We start from the raw sequence: 21,553 nt of genomic DNA on the forward strand, positions 1-21,553 counted from the left end.
AGAGAAAATCACAGTGAAGTGCAATTTTTTTTTTGTTCATATGGCCTTGCCTCTAAGGCACAACACGACAGCTGTAACTCTGTCTCTGATGTGTTTTCGGGTTAGTGTTGGCACATGGAGTGAGATCACGCCAAACAAACACGCAGAACGACCCAAAAAACACACCTGAGATCTATACACCACGACCGCGAAAATGTACGCAGTAGTATGACATCACAGCCAATATGCGGCACAACCAACGCAGTACTACGACATCACATCAGATTTGCTACATATACTACAATGCGTATATCATTTCATCAATTCACATTATTCATATGCTCACAATGCATGCAAACATTTTTTTGTTGTGGAATCGATTAGTAACATTGTATGAACATTGTTTGAAAATTATACAAGAGTGTTACATTTGGGTTGAGTGAACAAGCCCCTATATAAGACACAAAAATAATAAGAAACAATGCAAACGAAGGTAATACGTATCGAGAAATCGAACCTATTCTTGCGTTCAATCACAACCATGAATCATCACAATTAATTTAATCTTCACTGGGAGTGAATGGTTATAAGTCCATTAACTACTACACACAGGCAATGTGTTTACTGTCTTACAGAAACTAGAGGGACGGGCAGCTTCTGACCAAGACCTGAAGCTCTCAGACCTGTTTCGATATTACATGAAGGACTCGCAAGCTGCCAAGGTGACCAGTCATAACTTACACACGTAGCCACTGAAGGCACACTCACTTACTGTATGCTCCATAATTATCCTACCACCAGCCTGAGAGTGGTCATTGCCCATACATTGACATCACTGGCTGCCCACAGGACTTGCTGTACCGGCGGACCAGGGCTCTCGTAGATTACGAGAACGCCAACAAAGCACTGGACCGCGCACGCACCCGCAACAAGGACGTTGCTGCAACCGAAAGCCAGCAACAAACCTCCCTCCAGCGCTTTGAAAAGCTGTCCTCTACTGGAAAGCAGGGTGAGTTATGTTCATGTGTATGGCAATCTGGTTGTTCAGGAGCTAATGTTGAGGTCTGCAACGAACGAGGTGGCTTCAGGAAAGTCAGCATAACTTTGCTAGAGTAGTTTCCTATGGGGTTGATAGTAGCAGGGTGAGTTATACCACTGACCTATGATGAAATCACCCTGCATATGCTCTATTTTCTCAGATTTTTGGATGCTTGGAAATTAAGCAAGGTTTAGCCTGGTCCATACATTCATGGGCGAGTTCCTTGCAACACTAGGTGGTGTAGGCGACCAGAAGTACAGCAATGGATTTGAGAATCCATATGTGTGGAGCTTTGAATGTTACCGCCTCATATGCATGGGTTTTCTCCAGGTATTCTAGTTTTCTCCAACTTACCAAACACGCATTAATAAAACTGGACAAATATCTAAATTCAGTACCGTCTTCAAAAATAATCATCACAATCTTTGAGGTTGTCCTACTTAAAAAAAATTTTTTAATCAAAAATGGTCGATAGTGCTTAACACAATGAAGTATTATCCTAGTGACCTGATTCAGGATTCAGTTTCACAGCTACAACTAACATGAGTGGCAAACGATAATTAAATCTGTCCTGGCCCCATCCTATTACCAGCCGACAATTACTAGTGTGGTGAAGTATGGTTAAATAATCTCCATGACTAGCATTGGATCATAGTGGTTGTATGGATCCTATCAAAGTTACAATGTGCCTACAAGAAATAAAGTGTTATGTTAATCACGTTTTTACCCTATTTGTTTTTAATATTGTACACATTGAAAACATCCTTTCCCATGCAGAATGTAATTTACCTAATGATCCTTATGGCGGTACCCCGGGGTACCAAATAATACAAAATGGCTGAGGCATCTTCTGTGGTTCTTTCGGTAAAGTCACGTAGAATGAGAATAAAATAATAAATTGATTAAATAAAATAACACAATAATATTCTCACGACGTTTCGGCCACAACACAAGCGGCCTTCATCAGGTGAAAGTCTCGTCCCTTCACCTGATGAAGGCCGCTTGTGTTGTGGCCGAAACGTCGTGAGAATATTATTGTGTTATTTTATTTTATCAATTTATTATTTTATTCTCATTCTACGTGACTTTACCGAAAGAACCAAAGAAGATGAATCATTGCAGTTACGAAAGCTTTAAATCGAAAAATGGCTGAGGCAATTAAATATTTTATTTCTCTGGGACACTATTTTTTTCCAGGGGTGTACTTCACTCCGTGACTGGGGTAACCAATCAATCCGAAATCAGTGCTACTCCGCGATGTCGAAACGCAGCGAGGACGATTCCGCTGAAACCCTGAACGCTCGTACGCACCGCAGCGGTGCATCGTGTACAGCTCGTCGAGATGAGTCGATTGCCGCATCGCTGACCATCAACAGACTAGAAATGACTGCATCACGGACATTATTCGAGAGCCGGGTACTATGGTCCCCCGAAATACCGCCATAAGGTTCATATAAAATAAACACTGTAGCCTCTTGGAGCATCGGACTATTTGTATCATGGTATTTGTCCACACAGAGCTGAAGGATTTCAGGTGCAGGCGAGTGCTGGCATTCCGCAAGGGGCTGGTGGAGCTTACAGAGCTTCAGCTCAAACACTGCAAGGTGAGCTGCCATCTTTAATAATAATCTAAGTTTTATCAAGTGCCCTTTATGGCAGGTAGTCTCAAGAGTGCTTTACACGTGGTAAGCGACTTACATCACTACTAGTTGTCAATGCAGGAAAATGTTATTCTGCGAGTGGGCAGTAGTCTTCCATTCTAGATTTAAAGCTTTCGTGACTGCTAGGATCCATACTCTTTGGTTCTATTGGGTAAAGTCACGTAGGTGAAAATAAAATAAAAATAAATCACGACGTTTCGGCCACAACACAAGCGGCCTTCATCAGGTGAAGGGACGAGACTGGAGGACAGCGCTGGAGTGGAAGGAGCCTTTGTCAAGGGGTACCTCTGCGGATGTGTATACTTTAACTTAGCTATTTCAATGAGCCATTTCAATGCTAAATTATATGCTAATTCCTTTGTCAAGGCGCTTGGTGTTTTTCTTCTCACACAGCTTAAAGGTCGTGATCTGAGCGTGGCTTCTTCCACTCCAGCGCTGTCCTCCAGACAGTCTCGTCCCTTCACCTGATGAAGGCCGCTTGTGTTGTGGCCGAAACGTCGTGATTTTTTGTTATTTTATTTTTACCTACGTGACTTTACCCAATAGAACCAAAGAGTAGTCTTCCAGTTGGGGGCAGTGACTGCTGTACATAATCCCAATTGAGTAGTTTGCAGGCAATCTTTCGAATTTGGCATATTTGGACCACAATGGCATATGCGTTTCAAATGACGTCATGGTATCTATGTCTACATAAAGCAGACGATGTATCTTTATAGTTAATACACCCACAGTAATAACCATTGCTGCAGGTGTATCATTTTTGTGTCCATTTTCACTTTCAACATTCAAAGGCTGTCAGAATTTATATATTTTTTTTATATTATACTTTGCAAATCCCCAGTATGTAGTGATGCTGTATTTGGTGAGTTGCAAGTAGAGTTTGGTTGGTTTTAGAAAGCATTTTTCAATCAAACTTTACTCGTTGGCCCGTAGCCACGCCTACGGCTCTATTGGTACGCCAACCGCTGCACGTATTTTTTTTCCACGCTTTTACCTTGAATCAACAGGGACATTCAACTTCTCTAGGCCATGTCCCTTCTCCATCTTCAGGCCCTGCCTTTTCCCTATTTAAGCCCCTCCGACTTACTCTCGAGGCCCCCATCCCTTCCTGATGGGGCCCCTGTCTCTTCCTCTTTGAGCCCTGCTCCTTTCCTTTTCGGAACTGCCTCCTCTGCTTTAAGGCCCTGCCTCTTTCGGTTATGGCCCTGCAACCTTCCTCTGGACTAATGCTTGGACTTGTTTGTGTAGTGGTGGGGGTTGTAGTGGGGCGGGGGGGTTGTGGATGTGATAGTGGGCAACAGCCGCAATCGGTAGTCGTGCAAGGAGACAGTAGGCAGTAGTATATAAAGGTACCTTTCTAAAAACCAAGGTACCTGTACTTAAAATTATCCTCCATTAAAATGTTAAAACCATGCGATTAAAAGTCATAGGTTTATCTGAAACCATACATTTAGTTACATTTATTTAGTTTTCATGTGTGTAGTCATGCTGAGTAGAAATGTTCTAAGTTATTTTTTTTGTACTTTTGACAGTCAGGCATAGAGTAACAACATCAGTATCATCAGCCTTGGTTAATCCACTGTCAGATGAAGGCGTTACAAAGCCACCACCATCTCTCACGACCATGCAGTGTAATAATCCAAATAACATCTGCAAATGAATGTGCTTAATTACTGCATCTCCTCGATGGATGTCCTCTGTTCGACGTTCCTTCGCTTGGCTGCCAATTCGTCACATTATGGAGTGTAGTGCATGCTTTACATATACCAATATCTTTTGTCATAAATGTATATACGATGCACAGGTGACAAACCTTTCATCACAATTTCATTACCAAGTTATAAAACTGATTAATTGGTGGTTAAGTAAATACAGTATAGCCTATGAACAAATCACCCGAAATGCCTCTATCGTTAGATCCTGAAAGCTAAGCAGATGTAAGCCGACAGAGCACTTATTTGGGTGACCATCACCACGAACTGGTTGTCATAGGGCTGCGGGACGACATGATGGGCTGTAGAGGGCAGTGCAGAAAAATAATGTCCACTTGTTTTGGACTCCTATGCGTCTACGTGTGCCCCTCCTCACCTTCAGCCTGCAGGAGGCACTTAGGTGAAGTGTGGTCAAACAACCCCCATAACTCACTTGTGGTTGTAATTAATTTATTCGTATTAAATGTATTTTGTATATTTAATCAAAGTAAAGTATATATAGTTATTTCTTTTAAATACCAGTATATGTAAAGGTAGTACTGTATATGTTGGTAAGTATGTTAGAGGTTTTTTAGTCATTCTAATAATTAACCTGTGGTGTATATTTTGTAATTTTAGGCAAATCTGCAAGTCCTACAAATATGTCTGGGCCAGATACAAGATGCTAACTGACAGATGTCATCTTTGGGATAAATGATCGCATTCCAACATAAATTTTGAAAGTGCTGTCTTACTGCATCGGCATTAAAGTCTTCACCCAAAAACATGTTTAATTAAAAGAGGAAACATACATTTATATAAAATGCTCTCCATTGAAGTAACAACAACCCAGCTGTGGATTAAGATTGCGATAAGGGCCAGTACATTGCTCATATGTTTTAAACGCCCTTGAGAGTTATGCTTGATTACATACCGCATTGCCAGGCACCAAGGAGCGCTCTATTGATAAGACACACATTCTGTTCTTTGGGACCCAGATAGTGCCTGGACATCCGGTTTTTTAGCCATACAACTGCAATCGCTATACTGTATAGCCAACCTATCCGTGCATTAAAGTAGTACACATTTAGATTTGTGCATATCCAATTAAATATTAACTTTCAATTTTTTAACTAATAATGATCAATCCTTGAACTGCAATATTTCATTTGTGTTATCAATTTAATTTTGTTTGCATATACAGTATGTATTTTTTTACAGGAGCTTTACGTTATTTGGTTTAATTCTACATTTACTATAAAAGGTATGGATAAAGACAATAGACTATATGTTAAATTAATCAATAATTGTGCGATATTTCTTATGTGAAAACATACCATGTAGTACTATACTCCATTAGTTTTTAAGTAAAAACACATTTTGGAAATAAGTCTGGAGTGATATTTGTCAAATAAAAACCGTGGAAACTACTTTCTGTTAAATTTTGTGATGAAGCTGCAGTTTGTGTTTGCTGAGTGCAGGGTGACCCAGGATGTGTGATCACGCCGCGACTGTTGTGAACAATACAAATGTTCTGCTAAAGATGAACATGGTCCAATACATTGCAAGTGTAGAAAACCCTGCTGTGTAGGTTTTCGCGGTTACGCTGCATAGCTCTCCCATGTCTTTCGGGCGGTGACATGGCCAAAGGTTCACGGCACGAATCCAGCAGCGGCCCTGATTATAACCACGGGTATAATAACTTTCAGAGATTGCGTTTGGCAGTTCCCATTGGAAATTATTTTTGAGAGTGAATTTAACTTGATTTCTCGATGTAAGTAGTAGACCTACAAAACAAGAGCTGCTCATTGCAAGCATGTTGTTGGAATGAAAATAGTTTTAGTATTTATAAAGTTTATTCGTGCATACATATATGCAGTGCTATAGTTAATATCCCTTAGGGTATGTTGCACTTCAATGACTGTTACCAAGTATAAAACAGCCATACCAATGCAATGCAGTATTTTGCAATGAACTTCTGACTCTTCCATAAACCTCGCATCTAAAATAACGTACATTTTATATCATACGTTTTGGATTAAGGAATGTTAATTAAAAGCACATGTTTATCGTTCAAAGGCAATGTTATAACTTTATCTGTTTATATGGTATAAGGTAAAGGCCCAGCCATGCAACTGCTTGATCACACCACTGCTGGCAGAAAGCCCTCTGCTAGAGGAAACTCTAAAAGAGCCCATCTAGATGGTATTTGGCCTATTTTGTCGATTTCCTCGGCGAATGTCCTATTCTTGGACGGCTTTGAAAAGGTGGTAGCAATCTGTAACCTTCCTCACCATGCGTGACCCACCGATCGATGAACTGTAGTGTCCCCATTTATACTCCTGGCTGGACAGAGGTGAGGGATTTAAGATACTTGTCCATTGTTTAAACTTTAGTGGCCACGTGCACTGGTGAAATTGTCCATGAAGTAACAGGAAAAATAAGTTAAAATACATAGCCAAATAAGCAAGTACTGTACAGAACTGTATTTTACTGCAGTTAAGTTGCTGCTTGAAACATCAATAGGAATCTGCCAATACACTCCCAGCTGTGATTAATCCCATTACCAAGGGTCAAATGCGAACACAAGTGCAGACGGCATCTATGTTTGTAAGAAGGATCATAATAACATAGATGTTTTTTGCAATGTATGCGTTCTGCATAATTTACCAACACTAACATGCCTCTTGTGTTTACATAGACTAAGTGCATCCTGGAATCATATTACATAAGTAACTTGGCTTAAAATATATTGCAGCTAAACGAAAAGTCTGGTCTGGTCATCGTGAGCAGTTGGTAAAAAAATAACTTTATATTACATATATTTGGGGGATTAGTGGCGCAGATGTTGGTGCACTGTGCTATGAACTCAGCGACCCAAAAATTGGATTCCAGGCCACAGCTACCGTTAGTAGCGAGTGATATCTGAACTGGTCTTGTTCCCCAACCCATCCCCACCCATCCCCACCCATCCCCACACCTTCACCAATCCACATCAGCATGATAAAGTATTATCAAGCAATCTCCATTGCTGACACAGCATGTGTAGCTTTTCATCCAGTAGTTGATTGACAAAGGGCTGAAAGTTATTTGTAATTATAATCAATTATATTTGAGATATGAAAATCTATGGTGTATGAAATAGATCAATGTTTATTAAATTGAAAGCAGGTTGATTGATGATCCAGCTTTCACCAATTCACTCCAGCCACTTGTTTGCCGGTGGTCAGTCATCTCCTTATCACTCTTCTATAGCTACTACGTATGTTGAAATTCTTTCGCCACCATACGTAGCCAACCATGCTAATCGGAGGTACGGAGGAAGGACAAAAAAACGAAGCACAAAAAGGATACTGTTCCCATGAATCACTCATTGATTCCTATGTTGAGGACTCGATCTATCAGGCTGTTTTGTCTCACCCGTACTGTGTTCAACCACCGCGCTACAGGTCAAAGCACTTCCTGTTGTGCTTCTTTGCTTGTGCTGCTTGAGTTTGGAATTCCTTCACTTTGGGCCTGTGCTCAGGGACTGTGTGTAAGAAAAAAAAGTTGCCAATCTCCAAGCACTATCGAGACTTAACCCTGCTGAATTTCCGAAATCGGATGAGATCAGGTGCATTTTAGGTGATTTGGTCGTAGGTTCATGCCTTCCCTATGTTGGGAATTGTTGGAAATCTTTGGACCCTCATGTCAATTGAAGGTGCCTAAGAAATCATGTTCAGTGTTTTATGGAACTAGCCACAGGTGATTTTGTATTGTTTCTGTTGGTTCCTCTTCATTCTTACAAGTCACGGAAGCTCTTTTGAACCCGTGCAGTTAACCTTAAACTATCCGATTTCAACCCCGATGAAGCTTGGAAAGGTGAATGGAGTTCAAAAGAACTCAAAAAAATACCTTGTGAAAAACCCAACACAGAAGATTCCAGGTTTTTATCTTCCACGAAGCTCATGGTCTACCTTAAACCATATGTTGCACACTCGAAATGAAGGACGTGGGCAGGTGCTCCAAATCGAGGGCAAACATTTATTGTGGTAAATCTGTAAAATTCAACAGCACGTGGTGTCACACAGCAATCCTCAACCGAGTTGCCATTAACCACGTGACTGGTGTACAAGTCAGGTTAATCAATAACAGTTTATCTTAAACCAAATTCTACTACTGATAAACCATCTTTGTCTTTGACAGTAACCTTTGCACTTCACTATTCAAATATTACTTTAATCATAAGCTGTATGTCTATCTATCTATCTATACCATCCACTTATATCGGTATCTTATCACCCATTACCTGTACTGTATGTGTACAATATACCTACTGTACTAGTCACCATTGTACAACTTACGACTGTACATGTGTTCTATTCTAAATAGCATTGCAAGTAGTCATACTCTGGGTGCATGGGCATGGTTATAGAATAAACAGTATTAGGGTTAGAGAATTACAAGTATTAACTACAGTACGTCAACCTCTCCTATTAAATATATCACAAATTAACAATTCAAAGCCAAGCTTGAAGTCTAGAACAAGTCGAGAACATTTATATAACGAAAAAAAAACCCTTTGGGTCCTTTACCTGTAAAATGCAACAGCACGTGTGTCACACAGCAATCCTCAACCGAGTCGCCATTAACCACGTGACGGGTGTACAAGTGCGGTTAATCAATAACCCTGCCAGCCACCTACAGGCCCAAATCAGTTATTGCATGCTGGTGTACACATGTGCATTGATGTACTGCACAGCACATAAGGACTTTGACAAAACCACACTTTACTCCCTTTCTGCACGAGGAAAAACATTAAAGAGTGGTCCATTTCTAATGTTTCAAGTTTTCATTTTCAAGTTTCATTTATTAGGTATAGCCCTGTGAGCCATGCGGCTCTTAAGTCGGGTGCAACCGCAACAAACAAAATTTGAACACAGAACACCTTCAAGCGATAACGCGTAACAGAAACATCCTGGAATAAACCAGCAAATATTCCACACAAAAACACTTATTAAAAGCTGTGTGCAAAAATCAATATGGTGCAAGCCAACAACAACAACCATAAGACAATTTAGATTAACCATATGTTTTCGAATCACCAAAATAAAGCTATAAAAACAATGTAACAGTAATCATAGGAACTATGATTTTAAATTTAACAATAAACGATATACATAACACGTACGACAAAACCTGCAGCCATAGCTGGCAGCATGACACTCCCAGTGTATGATGTGTGAGTGAGTCAGCAGCAGCATGAGTGAGTATATGATGTATGAGTCAGTGCAAGATGTGCTCGTCAGCGCATGATGAGTCAGTGTATGATGTGTGAGCGAGTCAGCGGCAGTGTGAGTGTAGGATGTGCGAGTGAGCCACACATATGCACAAACCATGGCAGATGTGGTTACCTGATGCATACATGAAAAATGAAAAACTCTCCAGTGTGCGACTGTGGTAATCCAGAACAGACCATACAGCATATAACGAAACAATGCCCAATCCATAAATATGGAGACATTACAGCGATACACTCCGCTGCTCCTGACGTAGACGTCTGGCTTGACCACCTGCATGTGAAATTGTAATTTGTTGCTCTTATAACCGACTCGCCCGATCCTCCCGTGATCGTAACGAGGGGCTAGACCGGCTAATAAACACAATAATAGACGAGTTTGGAGGCGATGAGGGGATAATCTGCGTTGTATTCTGCCGTCCTTCTGAGAATGGGATGACTCCACCAAGGGACACCAAAGGGTTGTGTAACCGCAACTCTTTATTTCAAAGGGTTTCAAAAAAAATAATTTCTAGAAACGTGGTCCCAAAACGACCCCTGCCTATCTCACTATTACAGAACATACACCTACACATGCTGGAGGTCACTTGGCATTACAGTTCGGTGTCTATGGACACCACAAAAAGCGTATTGTGTGTTTCAGACTGAGTCCTGTAGAGGGATTACATACATTTAATCAACTGCTGGATGAAGACCTTCCCCCATTGCGTGAGTCGTGGGGTGTTCTTTTACCATCCTTCACCATGCTGCTCGGTGCTGGTTGGTGAAGACGGGGAGCATAAACGTAGGTACACACATAGTACAGTACAAAGTGTAGTGACTGCGCTTGCCACTCTATGGTGCCGGGGCTTGCGAAGCCACGTCCGGTGATGTGTTGTCATTACGGGCAGCCAGGGTTACGGGCTGCAGTACCAACACTAGCGGTGGTTAGGTGAGCGCTGGTCAGCGCGGACGCACCGCGAGCAACGTGCGGTGCCGGCTCCCGGTGAGGGAGCGAGAGGGAGCGTCAGCCAGCCAGGGTTACCTTGGGGCATCATACGCTGGTTGACCTGCTGTCACGTGACCGGATGATATTGCAGGGGGGCCACCGGTGGACGGGGGCCGTGGGGCGGTCACGTGGTGCAAAGGAGCTCTCGGGAACCTTCGAGAAGGAGCTCGAGAGACCTGGAAGGTGGGCGGGGCGGAGGGCGGAGCCAGCCCCAGCCCGGGGGCTTATAACGAGGGCCCCGTGAGGAGCACGAGGTCCTTCGTGTGCTGGTGTTACGAAAATCCACGTCGGGGAGAAGAAGCCTCTAGCTACGTGGTCCGGGACCTCGTTTGTGGTCCGGACCGGGATAGCGAACCGTGTCTAGATTCTGCCGTAGCGTGGCTAGATGGGCATTCGAGCCCCGAGTGTAGATCATGTTGTGTTGCGTGTTAACGTGTAATAAATAGTGTTGCTCCCAAGATAACGTCTGCGACTCAGTTGGACCCACAACAATTGTACATGCTGCATGGCCCATCAGCCGTAGCTCCAAAGTGGCCTACAACACACGTTATGTACGGTGCTCGCCCAAACACTATCCAGGCAACAATCTTCTGAGCTTCCCAGATCTGACGAGGTTGGGCGCATTCCAAAGGGCTTTGGTCAGAAGATGGATTATACGCTAATTATAGATGCAAGCGTTGGAACGCTGTGTATAAAAATGTACATATCCAGAACTCCTCTTATCCGCAGTAGTTGTAGGGTCCGCGAAAATGCACATGGTCCGCCGCCCTATCTCTTCCTATTATCCGCGAAGTTTTACTCCGTGGATAATGGGAACCGCGATATTTTGTACCCACCACACCACCGTAGCCGAGTTCTCTGTACGTGTACAACAACGTGGATACATTTGCTGCACAATTAAACTGTATATTTACACGATACGTATATAAACAATCTCAAGAGCTGTCAAAACCATACGGTTTACCCCTATTCTTGTACAGGGAAATGTGAGTTTTCAGGGCCATACGGCGTACAGCCGATTCAATATGAGCAAACATGTCAATTTGTTTGTGTTTCTCCTTTGTGATGGGACTTTGTAGGATGAACGTTGAGATTTATAAGGGGCACGGGGTGACCAATAAGGTTTTACAATTGGTCTGTAATAAGATAGGCAGTGATACGGAGTTGACAGGCATGAACTATTTACATATAACTATGTGTACAGTGCGTATATAACAACAGGATATAATCATGGCCAAGTACTGTTGGGTACAGCATATTATATAACGATGTTGCACAGTACATAACTACATTAGACGAAGACGCTGTACGTATATGACAGTTCAGCATATCTCAATGCGTCCTTGTACATTGACGACGTACACGTATATCTGCCGTCGTACAGACGTTGTACATACACGATAGAAAGACTGGGCGCGTATTTGTAATTAAATGTGAAAATGACGCTGGGTTCGGCCCCGCAGCGTCGGGCAGAGAGATCCACGTGGCGGTGATTGTAGAGGCAGGGCCAAAGGCGACCCTGTCAATCACTCCTGAAATAAAACTATCTTCAACTTAAAACAGGTCTTTCACCCCCCCCCACACACACGCACACACGCACGTCGTATGCGAGCGTGTGTGGTGTGCGCAGGTTATTTGTTTTATTTTCTTTATTCCCGTCGTGAGCGCCGCTAAAATAAGTTAATAAAGATCGGGCTGCCAAGTCGGCATTTCGGCGTGGTGACGTCACCGCGTCGTCTTTCCCGCCTCCTGTGGCTCCGCGGATCAAATCCCGTGATGACGTACGACAAATACGCGACTCGACGTCACCGCGGGAGGTTGGGGGATGGCGCGCGTGGCTTGAAACTTTACGCGGCGACGTCAGCGCGTAGTTTCCGTCGCTCGCGAATGGCGGAGCGAGGTGGTGCGCGCTGACGTCATCGCGAAGGTTCCGTAACCGTACGGGCCGACGTCACCGCAGAGGTTTCAGACAGGAGTATCAAATTTTTCAATGCACCTTTAAGATCAGCACGCTAAATCAAAATACAGATAATACTTTGCAGCGTCATCCGGAGCGAAACGTTTTATTTTATTTTACGCCAATGAATAGCAGTGGCAGCTAGGGGTGTACAACTCCTCTAGAGAAGTTTTGAGAGAGTGGACGTGGCTAAAGGGTACGTGCTGACGTCGCCGCAGGGGTTTAAAACAGGAGAGTGGACGTGGCTAAAAGTTACGCAATGACGTCATCGCAGACTTTTCAGACAGGAGAGTGGACGTGGCTAATGGGTACTTGCTGACGTCACCGCAATGGTTTCAGACAAGAGAGTGGACGTGGCTAAAGGGTACGCGCTGACGTCACCGCAATGGTTTCAGACAGGAGTGGACGTGGCTAAAGGGTACGCGCTGACGTCACCGCAATGGTCTAAAACAGGATAGTGGACGTGGCTAAAAGTTACGCAATGACGTCACAGCAATGGTTTCAGACATGAGAGTGGACGTGGCTAAAGGATACTTGCTGACGTCACCGCAATGGTTTCAGACATGAGAGTGGACGTGGCTAAAGGATACTTGCTGACGTCACCGCAATGGTTTCAGACATGAGAGTGGACGTGGCTAAAGGGTACGCGCTGACGTCACCGCAATGGTTTCAGACATGAGAATGGACGTGGCTAAAGGGTACGCGCCGACGTCACCGCAGAGGTTTCAGACAGGAGCGTGGACGTGGCACAACGATACGCGCTGACGTCACCGCATGAGTTGGTGGTGGTGGTGGTGGGGGGGGGCGTGGAGGGGGGCGTGGTCCCCGCCGAGTCCCCTCTCCGCGTCGGCGCGCGGAGTTTTTGCACTGCGCGCCGCGGAGTCGCCCAGTGCTGAGGTAAATCCGCGATTCATCCCGCCCGCGTCGCTCTTTCTCACTCACCCGCTCAACAGCGACGGTCAAGCTCCGCTCACTCGCCCCGCTGGCCAGCGTTCACGTGAGTGAGCGTGTGCGCTTCGGCGCGTTTCGTCGCGAGCGGCGGGCGGCTGCTTTGTGAGAGTTCCTGCAGGAAGTGCGCTGCCGTGGCTGCCCCGAGCTGCCCTCATCTCTGCTCTTCACTCCCGCCCCCCCACGCCCCCTGCCTGCCTGTCCTCCTTGGCTGCCCCCTCTGCCCTTTGCCGTGGCCCACAACTTGACCTGGCCTTTTATTCCATTGTCTTTCATCCAGCATGCCTGCACACCCCCCCCTCCCCCCCCCATTTAACTGTTGCATAATTACAACTTATTTAACTGTGCGGTTTGTTGCTGACCACTTGGCGTTTTCGGGACTTTGGGCCCGGGCTCAACAACCGCGATGTAAAAAAAAATCCAAATCTTACCCTGCCTGCACTTCTCCGTGACTGCCCTCACTCGTGGCTGTCACATAGTCCTGCACGTCTCCATTCCTAATGTTTTATTCCTTTGCGCCTGCCATCCTCCCTTCTCTGCCCGTGTCTCTCTCCCTCCCTCCCTCCCCGACTTTCGTCTGCCCCTCGTTTCGTGCCGCGCCGATCCCGTGTTTCTCCCTCTGCCTGCCCCTGTTATGTTAACTCATCTGATGGTATTTCCTTGAGCCTACCCATCTCCCCTGCCCTCCTGCCTGCCCCTGCCCTCCTCCTCCTCCTCGCCATCCCCCGGTACCCCGCCACAATAAACGCGCTTCGCTTTGCATGTAACGTACATCAATAACTCTTCCCTTCGCAGAGCGGGACATCGGGGTTCGGATTACGCTTTGTAAAAGTTTGGACGTCGTTGTAACTCTGTTTAAAGAGCGATCCTTCCGATTCTGGATGCGTCCCATCTACGCAACAGGACGGTCTTAAGCACTTATTGCCTCCTCTCCTCCCTGCCTCAAGTCTCCTCGCACTCTAATGGTGTTGAATTTTGGTGCTAAAGTTAGCTTTTTCTGAGTTCATACGTATGATGGGGGGGGGGACCCCCTTATTGTGTGACAAGTAGAGCTGGTGGTGGGGGGGGGGGGAAGTTTGGCGCTTGCCATTAACCGCACAGCAGAAGTCAATAGTGTGGTGGCAGGGACGCACACGCGCTCACACACGCAACTGTGAGTGTATATGTGGCACTGAGGCCATGAATGAGCTACGTGGACATTCGTGGAGTGGCTAGCTGGCTGGCTGCCTGCCTGCCTGCCCCCACCGACTTCCCCCTCGCTCCAACCCTACCCCACAAGTAAACCCCCATCCCTTCTATCCCCCACTTGCCTAACCCAGACCTGCCCCTGCTGCAAACGCCTCTTGCGGGGCTGCCCGGCTGCTTCCGCGCTGTTTGCATTGGGCGAATGCCAGCTTCTCTTTACGCTCCATGCTCTCTCTCTCTCTTGTGCTTCATGCACACATATACAGCCAATTAATTGATGGAGATTTGATTGGATAGTGTTCATGCTACATTAGTTGTAATCACAACCACACTGCTACAGCTGGCCCGTTATTTATTTTAAGTGTGCCATTTTCCTTGGCATTAAAATGATCTATTTCAAGTCTCGTGATTTACCTTGCATTTTTTCACATTAAGCATACCTGTGGTGTGGGCCAACAGTGCAAAATTCCATCGGCAGCAGCAGAAGTTTGGCACTCGAAATGGAATATTTGTTGTTTAAGACATTTATACAGTAGAACGTTGAATTATTATTTGCGCTTAAACTTACGTGTAACTATTTTATAACTCTCCACGTCCGTCCACAGAGCAGTATAAATTGGCATAACCACAGTCCATCGTCAAATCCGCGCGTGCTGGGGTGAAGTGTTGAGTGCTGTTACCTATCTCAAGACGTCTTGGCCGGCCTGCAAGAGTAGGCCAAGTACCCTCCAGAAGGGCTCTCTCAGGCCCCCTCTCCTGTAGAGACTCCACCATCAGTAGTGACGTGAGCAATTGTAGTGCTCCACATGTTAACTCTGTTTTCAATATGGGGCGAAGGTTACATAAACTGTGCTTTGTTGGTACTGTAGATTTTTAATGTTATGTAAAACGGAAAAACCCAAATCTTGAACCTTTCATAATGGTTTTAAGATGCCATAAATGTGTTGTAAAACCTCGAATCTAAAAAAAATGTCTTTACCTCTGGAATGAAAAAACATAGATTGCACTGTTTTAATGACCACTTGTAGCCCAAATAAGTGTACGTGTACGCCCTTTTTTAAACCACTACTGGATGAGGTCCATGCCACACCGTGCAGGTCGTGGAGGTCACCACGCTGGTGAGTGTGGGATGGTGCAGCCGAGCATAGACGTGGGAGCATAATACAATACAAAATGGATGTAGCTGGACTGCCGTCTTATGCCTACAACATAAACCCCACAGCAGCTTGTATTATATGTATCATCAATACATGTTTATTTTGGGCCATTGCAGATTAATCATTGCAGCAGTGATTTGAAGAGCTATCATCTTTGACAGAGAAGATGGACCTGTACGACCCACAAACCCTGGGCTTGGTAGTCTTTGGCGCATTCATGCTGGTGTCAGCGCTGGGAATAATTCTCGTCTCCACATTCTCAATGAAGGAGACCTCTTTTGAGGAGGCCCTTGCAGCCCAGAGGAAGCAAGACAAATCTCTTTTGTTTAAACCTGGTGATAAGAAGAAAAAGGAGAAGGTGACGGACAAGCCCAAGAAGAAGAAGAAAGATGAGAAGCCAAATGGGCAGGTGGTGGATGGAGAGGCTGAAATGCTGGTGGTCGATGTTGAGGAGGTCAAGTATGAGTCTGCACCCATTGTTTCCACACCACCGTCTCAAGACATGGGGGCCAAGGACAAGAAGAAGAAGCAGGCCGACAAGAAAGTCGGAAAGGCCGAGCAAACTGCTGCTGAGGTTCCACCATCAGTGGGGCCTTCTGGAAAGGTTAATCACCAGGCTGGACTAGCTCAAGGAAAGAAATCTGAAGGTACGTCGTGTCAAATATGGTGAAAATTTTAGTCTTTGGCAACATGATTTATTTTAGTGACGTAGGCAACAGTTTTTTTATAATATACATCCTGTAAATGTTTATATTTTTTATCCATGAATGATTATACTAATTTAGCCTAAACTATTTGTAAACTTTTTAAAATATTTTATCGTAAAGGTAAGAGGTTGTGTAGAAATAATCACTAAAATGCATTGGTTATTCTTTAATAGTGCCTCTGAAGAAGCAGGAAGTCGTGTCACAAGAAGTTCAAAAGAAGAGTCCTGACCTTGTCAACACCAAGAAGAAATCAGGTGCTGACAAAAAGGGAAAACCCGATAGTTCTGAACCCGCCCCTGTCATTCAAGCTAAATTGGCTTCCACTACGGCCTCGGCACCACCTTCGACCAAACCCCAGAACGCCGTCCCCCAGAATGTCACTCAATCTGCTGCACCGGCTAAGGTGCCACAGGTGGCGGAGAAAGTGCCGGTCGTGGCTCCCCAGCCAAAGTTTGAAAAGGTTGTGGCTCCCGTGACGAAAGCAGATGCACCACCAGCGCATGCCCCTGCTGTGGAGGAAATCAAGGTGGCCATAGAGGAAATCAAGGTGGCCGTGGAGGAAGCCAAGGCACCAATTGCCACCGAACCTGCCGCGAAGAAAAAGTCGAGCAACAAGAAGGGCAAGAATGAGACCGGTAAGGTTGATAGATTAATTAAAATCAAGACAGATTAATTAAGGTTGTTAAATTGCCCACTGCAAGTCTGGTTTTTTTGAAGACTGGTTTTGACTGGTGAATTGAGGTGATAAGTGGATGGATAATGACGGTACATTACAAAAGGCATATTGGTCAAAAATTTGCAATCTGATATCAAAGGCCAGCTTTGACGTGTAAGTCAGATCAGGATTTGAAACATTTAGTATTTTAATTGTTTGCGAGTATTAAATAAAGTGCTCACACTATCCGTTTGAATATTTATTTTGAATGCGGTGGGAAGGTGGAACATTGACATAGCTATTATGGGAAGAAATTAGTCAGTCATTCATATTTCAGGAATATATTGATAGCCCAAAACGACATTGAATGTAAACCTTAAATTGTGTAATTTAATTTTAACACTAACGTTACCGTAGGTTGGTTTGAGGTTTGGGTGTACATATTGGTTAGCCAGATGTGGCTTGTGCGTGCCATAGAATATCTTCCACATCCGCTTGTCTCGCCATACGGCATGCATCCAAATAGCTTTATTTAGCTTATTGGACGTGACTACAATGGTCCCCAAGATTAAATAATACATTGTCTGTTATGGTAGTGTATAGTGAATGTGATAAATATTTAAAAGAGAGAAAATAATACAACTACAAATTGTGACATTTTTTGTTGAATTCTGCTTAGAGTTTATATGCACACAGTACATTACATATAAAACTTGTATTTATATAGCATTTAATGCATCTTCATCTGAAATGCGTTAAAGTATTGCTTACAATCTTGATTTGAAGCTTTCGTGATTACTTACATTACTTTTCTAACTCTTTACCAGTTTATTGTTTAAACTTTTACACAACTGTATATCGTGTTTGCAAAATATATTTTCATAATGATATTCCTAAAAGTAGCTTGCTCATTTAATTCTTAAACCACGTGACATGTACTCGAGATGTTAAACGTATACGTAGTGACTTTTAGGTGAAGGAGCTGCGGACATATGGAATAGATTCCGTACGAGCATTGACGTGGCACATTTGCACTCGTGGGACTGAGTGCAGACTCGCAGGGGAACACATGGTCAATGGAAAGAATGAGACCATTGCAAATAACTGGCATTTGTTTTAGCTTAGCCGTCTGGAAACATGTATTTTTTACGACAGTACTGCACTACACTATCAAATAATTTTTTTACGTCTATTTGAATTTTAGATCTTGGGAACAGCTACATGCATGGGCGCGCACTGTCTTGTCATGTAATGAACTGTGATTAAAAGCACATTTATATTTACGGCAAGCTTTTAAGAAACGCATTATTTCCCATGTATTTAAAATGTGTTAGCTTTGGAAAATATAGCCATGCCAGCCGGATCCATACGTTGCTATGAGACGGTGGATTGAGAGTGTTTGGATCCAGGATGTTTGCTCTTGGTGGTGAAATATTTTGGCCTGCAAGCAGTGTGCATAAAATCCTGTTTGATACTCCATGGATTGCCCGTCACAAATTCTGCTCACGGTACTTTTTTGTTTTTGCTTATTGCCCTTCGTGTGACATAAGGTCCGGTTTTCTTTGTTGCATTTAAAACCTGCCGTGGTGAAAAATGCCAGTCTAGTTCTTTGTTTTCCATTCAATGGTTACAACTCAATGGTGTCCTCACGTCACGAAATTGGTTTCTGCTGATGTCACGCTTTCCCGGAAAACGTTAATTAATTTCTCCACGGGGTTGCACGAGTTCAGCAGGCTGCATTGCACGGTACTGTTGCGTATTTGTACTTTTCCTCAAGAGTAAGTGCATTTTTGTTGTAAGCTGTTTACATTTAGTTGGGTGGAAAGTTATCTATTTTTTTTATTTCACTATTGCCTTTCGACGACAGGTCACTTTTTGAAATAGCGACCTTTAAGTAATTGCTGTTAAAATATCTTTACAAGCCATACATGAATGAGCGTGTCCAGTATTTTGTTGTATGAATGAGCTCTCAAGTTGTGGCCACCAAGCCAGTTTGACAGTAATTAGTGGTGCAGGGCACTGGAAACAGGGTCACATGAGGAAGTTGACCAGGATACAGTACTACATAGTTGCAAAGTCTTGCCCTTTGTAAGCGCACATTTTTTCAATAAATGTCCCTGTATAAGGGACGTAAAAAATTAAATGGCTTTTTTCAGATATAACCATACATTTATTTCTCCTAATAAGTAATGTTTTGGCAAAAAGTGTTTTCAGCTATGAAGGATTAACCAATGATTGGTCTACAAAGTGGATTAAGTGATAAGTATGTAGATTATACTATTAAAGTTCGTGTTTATGTGCTTCCATTATTAACAAATTCCAATCGATTTCATGCAGTGGGTTTCCTTATGTGTGAAAGCTAATTCAACACATTTATGCAACTGTTGAGAATGTAACAGTTGGCATTCACCGTTGGTCATATTCTGGCATCATTCGCATTTTGTTGATCTGATTATCATCTAAATTAAATTTACGGTAATAGCCAAAACTACTTCTCTCTTACATAGCTCCAACAAAGATATATTTTTTACAAAACTTATTAAAAGTGGTGATGGTTATCATCCATTATTATGGGTTAAATTTCCTCACTGCAAGCTATATATAGCTTATAAAAAGAAACCCCCTCCGATATTACGTATTTAATCAGTGGTGGTTTGCTTTATTGTCTTTGGACAGTGTTTTATTATTATATCAGTTGCTAAAGTTAATGTTTAACGTAATGTACAAAGGTAAATGAAGTAGGCTTACTTCAGCAGAAAATAAGGTACTGTATGTGGCACGGCAAGAAGAATCCTTTTCCCAGTATGTTTGGCATGAGACAATTGAATTCAGCACTTAAAATCGCCACCACCATTGACCTTTTTCTTGCCATTTACAAGGGAGACTATTTGACGTTTGGCATTTTCAATTATGTATTTGTATGGCTGCAGTAAAATTTAGAAATGCCTTGTTTAAAGTTTTGTGTGGACAGCCGAACCAGTTCTGTGAACACAATACATTTTACACGAGGTTTGTTTACTGAGATATGAACAACTTGGAGTGTTTTACAGCGTTAATCCCATTCTGTGCGCTTTGTATCACAGCAAACATTGACTGAGGCACACATTACCAAAATTCGTAGAAGTTTAAGCATAGTATTGCCACTGCTATCCTCATCCTTGACGAATGCAGTTGATGCATTTAAATGTGTTGAGCAGATAATATTAAACCGTACTCTTTGCTTTGTTTTCTTTTTGTTGTTAATACTATCCTGAGCATTTCCATGGTTGGTTAATCATTAAATCATAAACCCAATAATGTGGTCTAAGTCCCAGGTGATATGCCTACATTAACAAGTCATTTTGCCACGTAACTAAGCCTCGGATATAACGTATCGCTGAAAAAAATAGTTTTGAATAAATTATGACGTAGCTTTGTCGACTGTGTTGACTGTATCATAGTTGGAAATAGGTTGCTTCATTGTGTAAATGTAATAAATTGGTATTACATTTGTAAGTTATAATTTAAACCAGTTGTCTCAACACAATTTCACCAAAGTATTGGCCCCTAGCTTATATATATGGAAAGCATACCGTGAAGGGACTATTATTACAGTGTTAGCTACAGGTAATCTTCACTCGTGAAAATGATGCCGTAGTGAGTTTGACTTCCACTTGACAGCACACGATGTGCTTTCTTAATAATGATGCTTTGTGAGCTTTGAGCCTTCAATCACAAGTAAAATATTTTACCCTTTACCGCGATCCACCCTAACCTCCATCCACACATACTAACACTATCTTTGTTATACCACGTATGTATAGATTTAACTGAAAGGGTATATACAAATGTATACCCGTACATGTCTGTATTGTTAGGAATGCATATGTGCATTATAGGCTCTGATGGAAGCTTCTGTTCTTTGTGGTCAGGAGAATGTGTTGGCAGAGGAACCACGATTATGTTGGTGTCCTTGATTCTTCGCCTGAATGTTGCATATAAAAAAAACATAGTATCTGTGCTGACCATACCCTGTCAATACTTGCTTGGAGAGGTTGGCTAGGTGTCTCTTCAGGCCATTGTTAAGCTCAAAATAGACGTTTAACAACTTGAATAGGGTGCAGTGAAAAGAGGGTTCTTTCACATCAGTGCTTGAGACTGATGCTGAGGCCACTACACACCTCACACTCCATTCCTCAATGGACCTAGGCAAAATGTGCATATGTGTGTGTGTGTGAAATTTATTGTAGTTATGTTAGTGTTTGGTTGTTGTATGCTAGAAAATGCAATACAATGTATGGTATGGTAGACTGATGTTTTATTGTTGCC

General features: G+C 43.2%; 2 protein-coding genes across 11 annotated transcripts in view; both read left to right on the top strand.

Annotated features, from left to right (window-relative positions):
* LOC116939512 (sorting nexin-6-like) overlaps positions 1 to 11,134 on the top strand; it is a 35,544-nt gene extending 24,410 nt beyond the window's left edge. Inside the window, exons 11-14 of one of the 3 annotated variants that reach the window (XM_076065048.1) lie at positions 615 to 701; positions 829 to 988; positions 2,537 to 2,622; positions 10,728 to 11,134. In XM_076065048.1, the coding sequence (XP_075921163.1) occupies positions 615 to 701; positions 829 to 988; positions 2,537 to 2,622; positions 10,728 to 10,880 (486 nt within the window). In that variant the 3' untranslated portion in view covers positions 10,881 to 11,134. Of the gene's footprint in view, positions 1 to 614; positions 702 to 828; positions 989 to 2,536; positions 2,623 to 5,009; positions 5,801 to 10,727 lie in introns of those variants that run through there. The other 2 variants (XM_032947979.2, XM_076065049.1) reach the window with 2 other exon arrangements.
* Positions 11,135 to 13,274: 2,140 nt separating this feature from the next.
* The window catches only part of RRBP1 (ribosome binding protein 1), a 35,226-nt gene continuing 26,947 nt past the window's right edge, over positions 13,275 to 21,553 (top strand). For 4 of the 8 annotated variants that reach the window (XM_032947968.2, XM_032947973.2, XM_032947974.2 and 1 more), the window contains exons 1-3: positions 13,404 to 13,590; positions 16,000 to 16,530; positions 16,764 to 17,225. In XM_032947968.2, coding sequence (XP_032803859.2) covers positions 16,050 to 16,530; positions 16,764 to 17,225 — 943 coding nt within the window. In that variant the 5' untranslated portion in view covers positions 13,404 to 13,590; positions 16,000 to 16,049. Of the gene's footprint in view, positions 13,591 to 15,999; positions 16,531 to 16,763; positions 17,226 to 21,553 lie in introns of all 8 variants that reach the window. The other 4 variants (XM_032947975.2, XM_032947969.2, XM_032947971.2 and 1 more) reach the window with 4 other exon arrangements.

The sequence above is a fragment of the Petromyzon marinus genome, chromosome 6 (assembly GCF_048934315.1).
Source record: "Petromyzon marinus isolate PM22_M1 ecotype Great Lakes invasive population chromosome 6, UKy_Petmar_22M1.pri1.0, whole genome shotgun sequence".
Lineage (NCBI taxonomy): Eukaryota > Metazoa > Chordata > Hyperoartia > Petromyzontiformes > Petromyzontidae > Petromyzon > Petromyzon marinus.